At 42.7% G+C, this 18,725-nt stretch overlaps 1 protein-coding gene across 11 annotated transcripts in view; it reads right to left on the minus strand.

Annotated features, from left to right (window-relative positions):
• Nucleotides 1-18,725, minus strand: part of lnx1 (ligand of numb-protein X 1) — a 195,278-nt gene that overhangs the window by 12,275 nt on the left and 164,278 nt on the right. For all 11 annotated transcript variants that reach the window (XM_048525324.2, XM_059647800.1, XM_048525613.2 and 8 more), the window contains 3 exons: nt 17,715-17,892; nt 15,477-15,708; nt 3,890-4,048 (listed from right to left, as the gene is read on the minus strand). In XM_048525324.2, the coding sequence (XP_048381281.1) occupies nt 3,890-4,048; nt 15,477-15,708; nt 17,715-17,892 (569 nt within the window). The remainder of the gene's footprint in view (nt 1-3,889; nt 4,049-15,476; nt 15,709-17,714; nt 17,893-18,725) is intronic.

The following is an 18,725-nucleotide window of genomic DNA, read 5'->3' on the forward strand; positions in this document are numbered from 1 at the left end:
GATCCAACCTGATTTAATGTACCTGTTGCTCCTGGTGTGGCATCCTCTACATCAGTGAGACCAATCACAGACTCAGTGACCGACTTGCAGAGCACTTGGGCTCTGTACCCTATAATCAACAGCACTTTCCAGGTGCCAACTATTTTAACTCCCCCTCCCACTCCCTGTTTGACATGTCCATCCTGGGCATGCTCCAGTGCCACAATGATGCCACACACAAACTGGAGGAGCAGCACCTCACATTCTGCCCTGGGAGCCTACAGTCCAACGGCCTGAACGTAGAATTCACCAGCTTTAAAATCTCACCCCCCCCCCCCCCGCCCCCCACCCCGGCATCATCCCATGTCCAACCCTCCCTCTTATCCCTGCCTCCTTGACCTGGCACAACCTGTCTATCTTCTTTCCCACCTATTTGCCTCACCCTTCCCACTGACCAATTCCCACTACCTGCATCCAACTATGACCATCCCACCTACCTTCCCCAATCCCCACTCCTCCTCCCTTCCCCAGTCCTGATGAAGGGTGTAAACCCAAAACGTCAACTTTCTTCCTCCTCTGATGCTGCTTGACCTGCTGTTCCCTCAATTCCACATCATATGGACTCTGACTTCAGCATCTGCAGTTCTTGCTATCTCCAAAAAAGTCACCTCAACTTGATGGGTTGCATTTTATAAGGAATTTAAAGGATGTAATAATCTGCCAAGAATCCTGAAAATCTGGAAAAGTCCCAGAGAAATGAAGACTGTCAATGTGACACCCTTATTCAAAAAGGGAAGGAGACAAAAACAGATAACTATAGGCCAGTTACCTTAACATCTGCCAGCGGGAAAACCTTAACAGTCTATCATAAAGAATATAATAGCAGAGAATTTAGAAATACGTAATATAATCAAGTTGAATGCACATGGCTTCATTCAGGAAAAATCACGCCCAACAGATTTGCTAGTTATTTGAGGAGATTACAAGCTGGATAGATAAAGGGGAACCAGTTGGAAATCCAAATATATAGAAAGGCATTTGATAAGGTACCACACATAAGGCTAGATAATAAGATGGTGTAGGAATGTTGTATCAGGATGGACAGGTACTTGACTCGGAGAAGTAGAGTTCTTGTAAAAGGGGCACTTTTGGGATGGCAGTGTGCAACTTGTAGCATGCCACAGAGATCGATGCTGGGCCCACAAGTAGCTACAATATTTATTAATGGCTTGAACGATAGAACTAAATGAACTATTGAGATTGCAGATGACAGAAAAGCAAGTGCGAAGGCAACTGCTGAGGATAACACAGTTCTACAGACTGATATAGACAGGTTGTGTGAGTAGACAAACATTTGGCGAAAATGTGAGGTTATGGTGGAAAGAATAGAAGAAATTACTATTATCTCGATGGAGAAAGACTGCAGAAACTGAGCAGAGGAATTTGAGATCCAAAAAGTGTATTAAAAGCAACCATTAAGAGATTAAACACAAGCTAATTATACAGAAAAAAGGTCATAAAACCCATGTCAGTTGACAGCAGTTGATACCAGAATATGAACAGCATTGACATAGACATGATGTAAAACCCCAGAGTGTGGAAACAGGTCATTTGGCCCAAAAACTCTACACTAACCCTCTGAAGAGCATCCCACCCAGATCCATCCCCCTACACCTGCATTTCCCATAACTAAAGGACCTAACTACATATCCCCGAAAATAATGAGTAATTTAGCACAGCCAATCCACCTTACTTGCATGTTTGTACTGTGGGGGAAACCGAAACACCCAAAGGAAATCTGCACAGACACAGGGAGAACATGCAAACTCCACGCAGACAGTTGGCCAAGACTGGAATCGAACCCAGGTCCCTGGCACTGTGAGGCAGCAGTGCTACCCACTGAGCCATCATGCTGCCCCAGTGAATGAGTGGTGCAGAGTATGTTGGTCTCCATAGCTTGTGATGGCAACATTCTGCTCTCTGGCTGAAGTGTTAGGTAACTGTTCCTCTTGAGCAATGAATAATGGAAGACTACATTTCATTTGAAGAGAGCAGCTGTCTGACTAGCACTGCTGCCTGTCCCTGTCTCCAAACATGTGGTAACATATGTTATTTCTAGGGATTGGCAGTTTACCTTACATCTACCAATTGTTTGAACCTTTCTTACTAATGAATGCAGGATAGGTAGACCTAAGACACACGAAGAGAAATTAGGCCAATCATGGCCACGATGTCAGAATGGTTATATTCTCCCATTGTCTTTTTCCTACCTTCTTCTTTAGATAAATAAATACAAGTGCAAGGTTAAGACTCAAATGTATCAATGCATCCAATATGCTGTATCAAAAATGACATTTTGTTAAATTATTAACTACATTCAGGTTTGTTTTCCTATTTAACTTGGGACATGTTAGCTTTTTTTGTTCCCTTTTCCTGGGGAGAAAATGTACAATCCTGAAGAGATAATCAGCTAATTTGAGACTGACAATGTAAAATTGCATATTTAATAACATCATATTACTAGACTGATGTCTTAAATATGCCCAAAGTTTCATATAGAAGGGTTTGGCAGTGAATTCTGCGAGGCAATGGGTGCCTCTACAACACCTATTTATAACTGTCACTCAAGGTACACATCAGATTTAATTGATTTCAAATCCAATCCACATCTCCCTTTTGGTGGAAATGTACATTTACTTGCATGTACCAGAATGAATGAAGTTGCTTATGTAGTGCCTTACCCCATCAACAATTTAAGGATGCACGTTACAGTCAAAGTGTGACTGATCTCTTTTATTTGTTCATGGGATGTGGACATTGACAATTTATTGTCAGCATTTATTGCCCATCCCAATTGCCCTTGACCATGTGGATGCTTTTGTTTAAGGCGACCGTTATTAATATAGAAAACTGCTATCATGAAATCAACCATGCTCATCACGATACAAAAGACTGATCTTCGGATCCCAAGAATGCATTTCAAAAATTCACAGTGCCCGGACACATAGGAGAATGAATATAAGACCATAAGAAATGTTTGTTTTTTTTATATAAAAGGGGCTGTTACTTAAATTTCTGTATTGGAGACTAGATTCTTTTGAGAAAACCACTGTCATTCAATGTTCCCTCAAAGCTGCGTAGCTGTTCTGAGAGTCTATGCACAGTGACTGGCCATTGCCGTTTCCAGCTTTGATCGCTGATTTCAGACTCTGGCGTCCTGCGCAGAAGAAATCCAAGAAAGAGGAAATACCGCTGTCATTCATAATTTCTTCCTATTTCATTCAAATGTAACCCCCCACCCCCAGCAAAAAAGACCATCTCCAAAGGTTATAATTACCATCCAAAACAACAGCATACCTGCTTTGACCTGGTCTAAATCGCCCATACTCCAGGTTCCACACTCTAGGGATTCCAAAATCCCCATTTTATTGCATGCAAATAGCCATTTAAATTTGTTATGAATCACAACCCAACCCTGCAGGACTGAGAAGAGCCAAGTTTGGGAATAGAGCTTGTGGGTTCCTGGCAAATTCCAGGGCATCTTCGCCACAGTGGAAATGTTGTCCATCCTGGACAAAGTTGGGGCCTAGGTATCTGTGACTCTCAAACAAAATGTCACATCGCTTCTATTATTCACTGCGTGTTCATTTATTTTTCTGGGTAGTCATGCTTTGTAATTATTCACAGAATTAATCTTCCAACCTTCAATGAATCCATTATGATTGTGAAGATCAAAGTACGTTTTGAAACTCCTTATTGCTGACAGATCAACAGATAAGGTGCTCAATTTTAATAAGCTCAAATTCTATAGAATTAGAACTGCCAATCTTTTCTAAATATAATTAAAACCCGTAACTAAATTTCAGAAACCACCATTAAATGTAAAATAAAGAATAGCACTGTTTGATACCTCAGTCTTCCATCATTGTAAGCTGGCATTCCATCAACAATGGATTTTATGAAGAATGGTTGACTCCCATTGTTTTCCTCATATCCACCGACAATGCTCAATCCCAGACTTCCAGATGTATTTCTTCTCAGTCCAATGTCTTTGCACCAAAAAAGGTACCTACAATGCAACAAAATGGAAGTAATTGGAATTTAAATTTAAATAGGCAAAATTAACTAAGTGCAACTCCAATTCCTTGGTCAATTGTATAGCCTTTCATGTGCAATAAAGCAGTGCCCTTCCAGATTCATTACCAGGTTAACTCTAATAATCTGCACCATAATGATGTTAATTTACAAAGTTAATGGAAAAGTCTTCTTGAATAATTACATAGAACATAGAACATTACAGCACAGTACAGGCCCTTCGGCCCTTGATGTTGTGCCGACTTGTCATACCGATCTCAAGCTCATCTAACCTACACTATTCCAAGTACATCCATATGCTTATCCAATGACGACTTAAGTGTACCTAAAGTTGGCGAATCTACTACCGTTGCAGGCAAAGCGTTCCATTCCCTTACTACTCTGAGTAAAGAAACTACCTCTGACATCTGTCCTATATCTTTCACCCCTCAATTTAAAGCTATGCCACCTCGTGCTCGCCGTCACCATCCTAGGAAAAAGGCTCTCCCTATCCACCCAAATATGTTTGTTATTTCTTTTCTAAGGGTGTTGAATTTTTTAGGCATTTTCTTGAGCAAAATAGGGCTAATCACTCCTTCTGAACATCTTCCATTTGGGATGTACCCATTTTATGATTTCAGCTAATAAAAATACTGGGCAGGTCAGTTTCCAGCTTGAAACCCAGCATGACATAAATTTGACAAGTTTTATTTTCCTTTACCATGAGAACAATTTCTGCAATGTTCTTTCAATAAAGAATATAAAAGTTTATTACTGAAAAGAAGTAAAACTAGGAAACCATCTCATCACAAACAGCAAAATCAACTAATCCCCTTTTATCCTAGTAGGCGTTCAAACATTGGTGAAGAACCACCCAAGTCTATGAGTTACAGCTGCTTGCTCAGCTGGTCTGGTAGTGATATGCTTCCTTCTGGTATATTTTTGCATTGACTCAATGCTACTTTCTTCAGTTAATGTCTTTCCTGAGGCTTTAGAACAAGCTGTTAGCTCACATTATTTAACATGGGTTCCCTACACTCATTGCCTTCAAACAGCCCTATAGGGTGTCATCCTCTCTGACACTTCCATAGCCTTCTGTTCCTGGAGCTATCTTCTCACTGACTTCTAAATTGTCTCCAGCACCTCTGCTGTTGTGAACATTTCCCTGATTGAATCTGCTTCTGGCCTCTCTCCTCTGGGTTGTAAAACTCAAGTCAACAAACATCTTAGTTATCTCCCCAGGTGGCCTGCTGATCATTTAACTGAAATCACATTACTTCTAGTAAGTGCTGTTCGATACTTTTTGATGTTGAAAAAGTGTGGTCAGATTTTAGCAGAATGGAAAACTAAAATCCATCTCCCTCTACAGATAACAGGAACTGCAGATGCTGGACAAGCCGAGAAGTGTGGAGCTGGATGAAGCAGCATCTCAGGAGCACAAAAGCTGACATTTCAGGCCTAGATCATTCATCAGAAAAGGGGGATGGGGAGAGGATTCTGAAATGAATACGGAGAGAGGGGGAGGCGGATCGAAGATGAATAAAGGAGAAGATAGGTGGAGAGGAGACAGACAAGTTAAAGGGGCAGGGATGGAGCAGGTGAGTATAGGTGGGGAGGTAGGGAGGGGATAGGTCAGTGTGGGGAGGACAGACAGGTCAAGGGGGCAGGATGAGGTTAGTAGGTAGGAAATGGAGGTGCAGCTTGAGGTGGGAGGAAGGGATAGGCGAGAGGAAGAACAGGTTAGGGAGGTGGGGACAAGCGGGACTGGTTTTGGGCTACCATGGGAGGAGGGGAGATTTTGAAGCTTGTGAAGTCCACATTGATACCATTGGGCTGCAGGGTTCCCAAGCGGAATATGAGTTGCTGTTCCTGCAACCTTCAGGTTGCATCGTTGTGGCACTGCAGGAGGCCCAGGATGGACATGTCGTCTAAGGAGTGGGAGGGGGAGTTGAAATGGTTCGCGACTGGGAGGTGCAATTGTTTATTGCGAACCGAGCGCAGGTGTTCTGCAAAGTGGTCCCCAAGCCTCCGCTTGGTTTCCCCAATGTAGAGGAAGCCACAACGGGTACAGTGGATGCAGTATACCACATTGGCAGATGTGCAGGTGAACATCTGCTTGATGTGGAAAGTCTTCTTGGAGCCTGGGATGGGGGTGAGGGAGGAGGTGTGGGGGCAAGCATAGCACTTCCTGCGGTTGCAGGGGAAGGTGCCGGGTGTAGTGGGGTTGGAGGGGAGTGTGGAGCGGACAAGCGAGTCACGGAGAGAATGGTCTCTCCGGAAAGCAGACAAGGGTGGGGAGGGAAAAATGTCTGTGGTGGTGGGGTCAGATTGCAGATGGCGGAAGTGTCGGAAGATGATGTGTTGGATCCGGAGATTGATGGGGTGATATGTGACAACGAGGGGGATTCTCTTAGGGTGGTTATTGCGGGAGTCGGGTGTGAGGGATGAGTTGTGGGAAATGCGGGAGACACGGTTGAGGGCATTCTCGACCACTGCCGGGGGGGAAGTTGTGGACCTTGAAAAACGAGGACATCTGAGATGTACAGGAGTGGAATGCCTTATCCTAGAAGCAGATGCAGCAGAGGCAAAGGAATTGGGAATAGGGGATGGAATGCAATGTTGAGGACCAGGGAGTTGGAACTTCTGGAGGAGGTGGAGGGCATGGGTGGTGTCACGGACATAGGTAGGGAGTTCCTGGACCAAGGCGGAGAAAATGGAGTCCAGACAGGTGGAGACAAGATTGGTGGGGCAGCAGCAGGCGGAGACAATGGGTGGACAAGGGCAGATGGTTTGTGGATTTTGGGAAGGAGATAGAAGCGGGCAATGCGAGGTTGGGGAACAATGAGGTTGGAGGCTGTGGGTGGGAGGTCACCTGAGGTGATGAGGTTGTGGATGTTTTGGGAGATGATGGTCCCCAACACCACATTTTTACCATGGATGTCCAGTCCCTATACACCTGCATTCGTCATGCAGATGGCCTGAAGGCCCTCCACTTCTTCCTGTCCCGCAGGCCCAACCAGTGCCCCCCTCCACCAATACCCTCATCCGCCTAGCCGAACTCGTCCTCACCCTCAACAACTTCCCTTTTGATTTGACTTCTAAATTGTCTCCAGCAGCTCTACTGTTTTGCACATTTCCCTGATTGAGCTAACAGAGATGATGGCTGAGGGTGGGCGGCAATGCTATTGATACTATTTATGTGGACTTTCCAAAGGTGAATGTACGACTCATTAGATTCGTTAATAAAATTGAAGCCAGAGCCTAAAGGGGCAACAACAGCACTTGACTTTTTCAACTTGAATGTAAAATAGGTTCAGGGTTAGAAAAGTGAGAGGTTTGGTGAATGGCTGTTCTTTTGAAGTGGAGGACAGTGTAGTTCTCTAAGAAGAAGCAGTGTTTGCATCAGAACTTCTTTGGTGGCTGTTATTTACTGGAGGTAAAGTGCACAAGGACATAAATGGGTAGCAGCTTGGGTGGATACATGAGAAACAAATTCAATACAAGAAAATAACGTTGATATATTTTGACAGGAAGAATGAGCAGAGACATTACATGTTTCAAAGTGGGTGTGAGAACATAAAAGATGTTCTGAAGAAGGATGATAAAGTGTGGAGCTGGATGAACACAGCAGGCCAAGCAGCATCTCAGGAGCACAAAAGCTGATGTTTCGGGCCTAGACCCGTCATCAGAAAAGGATCTAGGCCCAAAACGTCAGCTTTTGTGCACCTAAGATGCTGCTGGGCCTGCTGTGTTCATCCAGCTTCACACTTTATTATCTCGGATTCTCCAGCATCTGCAGTTCCCATTATTTCTGAAGAAGGATCACTGGACTTGAAATGTTAATGCTGCTTTCTCTCCACAGATGCTGCCAGGCTTGCTGAGTTTCTCCAGCAATCTGGGGTCTTGTTCATTTCAGATATCCAACATCTATACTTCTTTATTTTGTATTATTATATAGAAGTTCAGATGTTGCTTATGCATAAACATTTGAAGGTGACAGAACTGGTTAACATGGTATATAGGACTTTCCAGCACACACTATTTATCTCAGATTTCCACCTAGAGTTCTCAGTGTTTATTTACCCTGTTTCTTAGGTTTACTTATCTACTCTCCTGCCTTTCAGTGGTTTGCAAACTCCAATCCACCAAGTAAAAATCTAGGATGTTATACTAAACTAATTGAGGCCCAAGTGGAGTACTGGGTCTAATTCTTTAGGTCAAGAAACAATACAGGTTGCTTGAAATTTCTGCTAAGTCATGTTACAAGCAGAATACAAAAAGGATCATTTTTCCACTTGAAACAAAACAGAAATTGCTGGAAAAGCTCAGTTTTGGGACCTGAAACGTTAACTCTGATTTCCCTCCACAGATGCTGCCGGACCTGCTGAGCTTTTCCAGCAACTTCTGCTTTTGTTACTGATTTCCAACATCTGCAGAAATTACAACCAGAAGTTGCTGCTTCTTTTGGGGAAACTGAATACACAAGAATCAAAAGCAAAAAGGTATTTATCACCTGGATATGAGCTACAGGTTGAGAAATTTGGAAACTTCCTGCTGCTGTCATTTGGAACTGTATTACGTAAATATTTATGGTTGCAATTGTAACTGACTAGGCTTTCTCTGTTGAAGGTGTTTTGCAGGTCTTACTGCAGAAGCTCACAAAGATCACATAGAACACAGAACATTACAGCACAGTCCAGGCCCTTCGGCCCTCGATGTTGTGCCGACCTGTCATACCGATCTCAAGCCCATCTAACCTACACTATTCCATGTACATCCATATGCTTATCCAATGACAACTTAAATGTACCTAAAGTTGGCGAATCTACTACCGTTGCAGGCAAAGCATTCCATTCCCTTACTACTCTGAGTAAAGAAACTACCTCTGACATCTGTCCTATATCTTTCACCCCTCAATTTAAAGCTATGCCCCCTCGTGCTCGCCGTCACCATCCTGGGAAAAAGGCTCTCCCTATCCACCCTATTTAACCCTCTGATTATTTTATATGTTTCATTAAGTCACCTCTCAACCTTCTTCTCTCTAATGAAAACAGCCTCAAGTCCCTCAGCCTTCCCTCGTAAGACCTTCCCTCCATACCAGGCAACATCCTAGTATATCTCCTCTGCACCCTTTCCAAAGCTTCTACATCCTTCTTATAATGGGGTGACCAGAACTGTACGCAATACTCCAAGTGCGGCCGCACCAGAGTTTTGTACAGCTTCACCATAACCTTTTGGTTCCGGAACTCGATCCCTCTATTAATAAAAGCTAAAACACTGTATGCCTTCTTAACAGCCCTGTCAACCTGGGTGTCAACTTTCAAGGATCTGTGTACATGGACACCGAGATCTCTCTGCTCATCTACACTACTAAGAATCTTACCATTAGCCCTGTACTTTGCCTTCTGGTCACTCCTACCAAAGTGCATCACCTCACACTTGTCTGCATTAAACTCCATTTGCCACCTCTCAGCCAAGCTCTGCAGCTTATCTATGTCTCTCTGCAACCTACAGCATCCGTCGTCACTATCCACAACTCCACCGACCTTAGTGTCGTCTGCAAATTTACTAACCCATCCTTCTACGCCCTCATCCAGGTCATTTATAAAAATGACAAACAGCAGTGGACCCAACACTGACCCTCACAGTACACCACTAGGAACTGGTCTCCAGGATGAACATTTCCCATCAACTACCAAACTCTGTCTTCTTTCAGCAAGCCAATTTCCGATCCAAACTGCTATATCTCCCACAATCCCATTCCTCCGCATTTTGTACAATAGCCTATTATGGGGAACCTTATCGAATGCCTTGCTGAAATCCATATACACCACATCAACTGGTTTGCTCTCATCCACCTGTTTGGTCAACTTCTCAAAGAACTCAATAAGGTTTGTGTGGCACGACCTTCCCTTCACACAACCATGCTAACTATCCCTAATCTACTCTTTTCTAGATGATTATAAATCCTATCCCTTAATAACCTTTTCCAACACTTTACCAACAACTGAGGTAAGGCTCAATGGTCTATAATTACCAGGGTTGTCTCTACTCCCCTTCTTGAACAGGGGAACCACATGCGCTATCCTCCAGTCATCTGGCACTCTTCCTGTAGACAATGACGAGTTAAAGATCAATGCCAAAGGCTCGGCAATCTCCTCTCTGGCTTCCCAGTGGATCCTAGGATAAATCCCATCCGGCCCAGGGGACTTATCTATCTTCAGCCTCTGAAGGATTTCTAATATCTCTTCCTTGTGAACCTCAATCCCACCTAGTCTAGTAGCCTGTATCTCAGTATTCTCCTCGACAACATTGTCGTTTTCTAGAGTGAATACTGTTGAAAAATATTCATTTAGCGCCTCCCTATCTCATCTGACTCCACACACAACTTACCACTACTATCCTTGATTGGGCCTAATCTTACTTTTGTCATTCTTTTATTCTTTACAGAAGGAACTGTGAAGCATACAGATTTAATCTGACATGTCAAGGTATATATCTGTGCAAATAAACATGCCATCAACATAAGCCCAAGGCCTCATTGAGAAACAATTGCATCCATGTTGTTGCCACCAGTATTGTCCACATTATCAATGCCAATGTTTAACTGCATTATTCCAATGATCTTCGCATATTATCAATCTATTTTCCATTTCTTTTTGGTTAACAGGGTATTAACTCTTTCTATGCAACAATGTTTAGCACATCAGGGTCATGACTCCTACATGTTTCTTATCTCTATATCATGGATCACTTCAATCCAGGCTGAGCTTAAGAATGTGCATTTAAAACATTTCACTTGCCTTCTAGTTTGTCAATTGTTAAATTATGTTTGCAACATTTTATGTCAGTATTTGCCATAAAATCAGATGGCACTCATTACACTACAAAACAATCTCTTTTACTTAGATAATAAAATGTGAGGCTGGATGAACACAGCAGGCCAAGCAGCATCTCAGGAGCACAAAAGCTGACGTTTCGGGCCTAGACCCTTCATCAGAGAGGGGGATGGGGAGAGGGAACTGGAATAAATAGGGAGAGAGGGGGAGGCGGACCGAAGATGGAGAGTAAAGAAGATAGGTGGAGAGAGTGTAGGTGGGGAGGTAGGGAGGGGATAGGTCAGTCCAGGGAAGACGGACAGGTCAAGGAGGTGGGATGAGGTTAGTAGGTAGCTGGGGGTGCGGCTTGAGGTGGGAGGAAGGGATGGGTGAGAGGAAGAACCGGTTAGGGAGGCAGAGACAGGTTGGACTGGTTTTGGGATGCAGTGGGTGGGGGGGAAGAGCTGGGCTGGTTGTGTGGTGCAGTGGGGGGAGGGGACGAACTGGGCTGGTTTAGGGATGCAGTAGGGGAAGGGGAGATTTTGAAACTGGTGAAGTCCACATTGATACCATATGGCTGCAGGTTTCCCTTTGGGCATTCCGAGGATTTGAGTCATATATAGACCAAGTAGGGCATGGGTGGCATGCTCTTTCCTTTGAAGGATATTAAGGTTTTACTACATTTTAACATGTGCCACTTATTCTTCTAAAAATATTTTCATAGAGTTTCCAGTTAACACGTCATTAACCTCAAAAGATTTATTCTATTTTCAACAGCCATATTGTTGGCTGGAGTGAGCCATTCTTAATGCCTCCTTTATTAGGAGCCAGACAGAAGAACAAATCTGTTGTCCGAGTGTCTGAGTTCCTAGATAAAATATGGTTTCCATCATGTCAGCATAAATTCTTACAATATCAGCATGTTGTTGAATCCTCGTTTGGAAATAATATTCTGTTGCTAGATGAGGTGACAGAACCAAATATCAGGTATAATGAAAACAACAGTCATTTCCCGAAAATTATTTCATTCACTCTAAGTTGTAATTATGTTGTGGGTTTGGTGGAAGAAAAGAACAGTTTACAAACTACACATACTCAGATATTTTTAGACTTTAAACTGCAATTAAATGACTCAGCTGCTTATTTTATAGGTTTGAGTGTGAATTACAGACTCTCTAATTTTACAAAAATAGTAGTTTCAATTAAAATTTGAGTCCATGACCATGTGCATAGATTTGAATTGTGCCTTTGAACACCTCATAAGTTCTATTGTAGATATTTTTTAATCAACCTGTTTAGAGGTATTATTACACACCCTGTGAAGGAGGTGGGACTTAACACGGGTCTCCCTGGCTCAGAAACAGGGATCCTACCACTGCTCCACAAGAGCCATCAGAATTTCTACTGTAACATTACAGTAACTGCTGATTCTATCAGGGGATGATGTAGGACTGGCAATCTGACTGCCACTGCTTGAGCTTTGACTCCACATAGTGCTAAACCAGACTTACAAAATGCTAAGTTGGTCTTTTAAAATTTTGGGATACTTTATAAACATACCCAAAGCTTAGTTAAGTACCCCAAAAAACTGCATGCAAGATGTACGCTGACAATGAATTGGTTATTTGTTTCATTTCTTTTTCACATTTGTATTTGAATCATTGTATCTACTCACCTTCAACAACACAATTCAGAATGTATGCATGCTCAGTTAACAAGGGTACAAAAAATGGAAGATGTTCAAAATGTATTCCACTTTGAAGCATCTTTACAACGTGCTGGGAGTAAAGAATGTTTGTTATCCTTGTGCAGATTAACTGCTTTATGAAAATCTCATACTTGATGAAGCAAGTGTTTATTAACAAAAAAAATTGGAGGGATTTTATCTCCCTTTGCACAGTGGAATTTGAGCAAAATCAAGACAGTCATCTTCCTGCAAGGGAGATTAGAAGTAATTTATTTGTGTAAATATTTAGTGGATGAGGAATGCTATGCAGTAAGAGGCAAATGTTAAATAACAACTGTAATCACCGAGATACTGATGAACGAATAATCTTAATTGCGTAAAAGAGCTCGCACAAAAATGAAAATATTCAAAAACAACATTTGAGAGGAAAGAAATTCAATGTGACCTCTGTTCAAAGATTTCTGTTTGTATAGTTGTGTCATCTTCATACTTTATTGTATTATTTTGAAGAGCCACGATATTAATTATGGAACACTGATTCTGTCTGGCGCACAATCACTCAGTCCAATGAAGCGCCATTGACATTGGCCTGTAACACTTTGCCTCGAACAACTGGAGCTCGTCATCTTTTGAAAGAAAAGTTTACAACTGGCTGCAAATAACAGGAGCAGGTTCTAATGAAGGACAATACCCTAACATTCAAGTGATTGAGATCATATTTGTGATTACTGACTGATAGAATCCCTTTTTAGTTATGTGAAAAACATTTCATTCTTTAGGTTGCAATTCAGCCCCACACTTCTAAATCTTTGGGCACTCGGTTCAGGGGTGGGGGGACAAGTTGGAGTTGGTTGACCTGCTCCTGGACTTGATCCAAGTTGCAATCAACAGGTCCAGACTGGACTGCAGACAGGATTAGAGTAATAGAATCATACAGCATGGAAACAGGTCCGTTGGTCCAATTAGTTCATGCCAACCACATTCCCAAACTAGATCATCCCACTTGCCTGTGAATGGCCCATATCCCACCAAATCAATCCTAGTCATGTCCCTATCCAAATGTCTTTTAAACTTACAAAGTAATTGTACCTGCATCGGTCACTTCCCCTGGCAGTTAATTCCACAGACAACTGCTGTATTAAAAAAATTGCCCCTCACGTCATTTTAAAAACTTTTGTCCTGTCACCTTAAAAACATTAGTTTTGAATTCCCTTACCTTAGGGAAAAGCATCCCTGCTATTCACCTTATCTATGCCCCTCATGATTTTATGAACCTTTATATAAAGTCACTCTTCAACATCCTGCATTCCAGTGATAAAAGTTCCAGCCTATCCAGCTTATTTTTTTATAACTCGAACCTTCCATGCTCAGCAACATCCTGGTCAATCATTTCTGAATCCGATACAATTTAATAATATCCTTCCTGTAGCAGGGCAAACAGAACTGCACACAGTACTCCAGAAGAAGCCTCACCCACATCCTGGACAACCTCAACATGGCATCTCAACTCCTATGCTCAAAAAGTCTGAGTGAGTGTGCCAAATACTCACCCTGTCTACCTGTGACGCAAATTTCAAAGAATTATATACCTGAATCCCTAAATCTCTCTGTTCTACAATGCTACCCAGGACCTTATCACAAGTTATACAAGTCCAGCCTTTGTTTGTTTTACTGAAATTATAGTTCCTAATTGTCTGCCCCTCTTTTGTGACAATGTTTGCACTCAGATGTCCTAGGACAGAGAGCATGTGCTGTCTACCAACAACAGCAAAGCCTTTAGACAGGTGGGTACTGCAGGAGTTGAAGTGCATTAGTTCCCCCTCCAACTTCATTTTAATTTAGTTGCCTCTGTCTCTTCCTATTCTTTCTGACATTTGTTCTTGTGGCCTGTGGGCTTGATGATTTTCTTTTAGTTTGTAACACAGATGATTTATTGATAACTGGCTGAGACAGCCCTGAGTCAGTGTTGGTCATGCTAAAGATCGACATCTCCCCAGGCATCCTCCGCCTACAAATGACTCAATCACTGACTCACCATCGCCACAGTTTGCAGTGAAGCATAACAGCACAGCTCAAACTTTCTTTCAAGTTTAAGATGCAGGGCACTTAGACAATTTCAGATCACGATATTAATACAAATCCTACTAGCCCTTCCAAGTGATTATGTTTGCTCCATCACGTCTCCCATATAAAGAGTTAAAGCCCTAATAACAGCAAACTCTGGCTTCAGTTTGAACTTTGCACAGCTATTTAAATTCAGTCCAGTGTCCAAATTTCCTGCCTGTGAGAGTAACAACCCTCTTGTGCCTACTATCAAAAGTTGGATCTGTTTGAAATGGGGGCAGAACCTCTGCAAACAGGACCCACCTGCCATTTTTAAAGGTTCAACATTCAAGCCCTATCATATTGCTGTGTGGAAGAGAGCTACATAGGACCCTAGCAGTGGAGGTTTCAGGGGAGGGGGGAGTGGTTTGGAGTCTATAAGCGTTCAGGAAGGTGAGGGAGAGAGAGTGTTTGAAGGGTGCGAGGACTGAGAGAGTAAAGAGTCTAATAATCTTTAGCAAAACACAACAGGATCCCACAGAGCCAAGGTGTACCTTTTAACTGGTCTCCCTCAACACTCAACTCCCATAACACAGTGGCCACTTCAATCTGTTTCCTGTGTCGGAGAATGGTGGACCTAACTCTATCTTCCTCATATCGTCCACAGCTGGAGTGAATTATGCACCACGCAGGGGTCTTTATACCAATGTGGATCCAAAAAAAATCCAAGAATTTCCCTACTTGAGCTATATATTTCAAAAACGAAGATCCAGGCCCCTGCATTTCCTTGGGTAAGGTATTTAGCCTGACAATGAATGGTGGAACGTTACACCAATACAACTGAGTATGACTGAATACATTAGAGGCATGCTTACCGAGGCAATCCAAGCCACATGTTCCATGATGGTGACCAGTCATCTTCAGACAATGTGTCTTGATTGGTATTGAAAGGCATTTGGCTATGGACATTGTCTTTTTCTGCCAGCCTCAGTTCTAAAGCTTTAAAAACAACTGAAGAGGAGGCAGCACTATTCTTTATGATGGATACTGCTTCACTTTGTGTCAAGCCAGTTAGTTCAATGCCGTTTATATCCAACAAAATGTCACCTATGAGCAAAGAATTTTTTATAAAATGTTGAAATTCATTTATACCTTTCAAATGACATGTAAATTTGCTTCAATAATACATTCTTTATGAGGCTAACAACTGCTTACATTCATCGTTGCATAGCTCACTTAACAACGCCCAGCAAAATTACAAACTTTACCATTCTAATTCAGGTGGACTTTTCAACACTAAACTAGTTAATAACTAAACACCACATTCTATCCCCCTTCCTGGTTAATCGGACCTTACTGAAGGTGGGCAGTTGACCCACTCTTGATCCTGCCATCAGAAAGGGGCGGCACAGTGACTCAGTAATTAGCAGTGCTGCCTCACAGCGCTCGGGACACAGGTTTGTTTCCACCCTTGGGTGACTGTCTGTGTGGAGTTTGCACATTCTCCACGTGTCTGCGTGGGTTTCCTCCGGGTGATCCGGTTTCCTCTCACAGTACAAAGATGTGTAGGCTAGGTGGATTGGCCAAGCTAAATTGCCAGTAGTGTTCAGGGATGTGTAGCTTAGGTGGGATATAGGGAGATGGGTCTGGGGGGGATGCTCTGAGGGCTGGTGTTGACTTGTTGGGCCGAAGGGCCTGTTTCCACACTGTATGATTCTATGATAAACTACTGCAGTCTGGGTTGACTTGTTCTCTACACTGCCTCTATTGTGTTCCTTCCATCAACAAGTAAAATACAAGAAGAGATTCATTCCCTCAGAGATGAACACACCCTCCATAGACCTTCAACAATTTCATACAATGTAAACTAAAATGCCCCTACACTTCACAATATTTGAATTGTGGGCATCTTATGTCAATTTAAACAAAAGTAAAGGTTAGGTCTGTCCAATGCATAGAAGATTACTTTGCATTTTGCTAACTAATGGACAAGCTGATAAATCTGGGGGATAGGGTATAAAAACAGGAAAGTCTTGCAGCAACAGTACAAGGCAATGGTGAGACCACATCTGGAGGACTGTGTATAGTTTTGGTCTCCTCTCTTAAGGAGGGGCATTTTCACATTAGGAGCATTTCAGGCTGATTCCTGGGGTGATGGGGTTGTCTCTTGAGGAAAGATTGAACAGCTTAGGCTTGTACTCGTCACTGAATGAGAGGTAATCTTCTTGAAGCAAGGAGGATTCTGAGGGGCTTGACAGGTTGGATGTGAATTTAGACACAATTTAGGAGTAATGAATCTCCTGTGTAAGATGGAGGTCAGAAGAAACTTTGTCACTCAGGGATTATCAGTGTTTAGAATTGTCTGCCAAGACTACAGTGGAGGCTGGGTCATTGAATATACTTAAGTTAGGTAGATTTTTGGTCGGCAAAGGAATCCAGAGGGATAGGCAGGTAAGTGAAGTTAAAGCCGTAATTACATCATATCTTATTGAACGGCAATGCAGGCTCGATGGGGCAAATGGCCTGCTTCAGCCCATTTGCTTACGCTCTTAAGAAATCTGTGACACTTAGCTGAATAAACCTCAAAATACCAGACTTTTAAACAGCAATGTCAAAGTAAGGGGTCAGAGTTAGTGGCAGAGATGTGACCTGCAAAGATTCCAGCCAATGTGATATAATTTATACATTTTAAAAGCAGATTGCAGTTTCTACTCTTCCCTAGTCACATTTCAACAGCACTTTGGGAGCTGTTCAGTTCAGGCCCGACATTCCTGGAAATTTTAAGGTGGATTGATTACTTCTAAAGTTCCCAGGGGGAGAGAAGTTGATAGTGGTGTAAAACTGCTCTCAAAGTGGTCAGGTTCTGTTTGGGACAGAAGGTTTGCAAGGTCAAAATATTGGCTGGAATAAAACCCTCTTGTTATCAAAATTTAAATTGAAAGAAAACTGAGGTAACTTTAAAGTAAAAGCAAAAACTTGTTCATTTAAACGAGTGTCAAGAAGGTAGCAGCCTCATATTTATGGATGCACAGAAAATACTAATTGAGCACGCAATTACTGAATGGTACAAAACACTCAGCTGGATAAATAATTTACAACAAGCTCTTAGTTACCCTTCTTTATTCTGCCATCATTCCCCAGGCAGCTGTCAGGATGTACGTTTGTAACATAGATCGGGAGGTCCCAGCCTTTGCTTAACAGGCCTCCTGAAACTGTCATCCCCAAGGTGTCATGAGCTCCTTTGCTAACACTGATGATCTTTTCGTGGCACGTGAAGACATGACCAAAGTTCTAAAAGAAAATCACAGACAAAGTGCTATTATATATCATAATAAAACATCTAGGTTGCTTCCAGTAGTAGCAATTTTAACCCAAATACCTCACCTTATGTCCTTATTCTTTTTTAAGAGATAGTCTTTCAGGAATAAGTATTTAACGCTTACTTTGTTCTTTATCGTGTGTTAAAAATGTGAATATATTACTTTTCCCAGCACTTATTCAGTGTAATGATACCGGGCAGTATCTCGTAGGAGCCTGAACGATGCCGGCTATGGTGACGCTGTGGTCGAATTGCATGAGCTGTCTCAGGAAGCCTGTGTTGATGTCGGGAGTAACTCGCTGCATCTTTTATACCTGTGCAAAGCAGGCAGACGGTTTGCCACTGGACAGCAGTGAGCTGCCAATTAAGGGCTCATTAGACACTTTATTAATATTCAGCTTCCTAGCTTACCAAGTGTGTTCAACACACAAAATGTCGAGAAGTCACACCAGGAGCCTGGTGACTTCAGCTCTCTGCTGCCTGTGAGCAGCCTCCATGCTCTCAGCGTCAAACAGTACTTTACGGCACAATCCATAAGCACATGCATCCCTTAACCATGGATACTGGCATCTGATATTTGCTACCCCTACCCGGCACTTCACAATCTTCCTGGCACCTCTCCTGTCTATTTGTAGGCCACTCAGGAAGCTCTGCAGGGCAATTAGCATTGAAAGGCTGCTGCAAGGACACATTATGTGCAGTGGCAAGCTCCCAGCTCAAGGACTGGACCAGGTTACATCTCAGAGCTGCTCACATGCTCCCTCCCTCACTCGCTGCCTACCTGGTTACTCACTGCACCTCACCT

Source organism: Stegostoma tigrinum, chromosome 1, assembly GCF_030684315.1.
Source record: "Stegostoma tigrinum isolate sSteTig4 chromosome 1, sSteTig4.hap1, whole genome shotgun sequence".
NCBI lineage: Eukaryota > Metazoa > Chordata > Chondrichthyes > Orectolobiformes > Stegostomatidae > Stegostoma > Stegostoma tigrinum.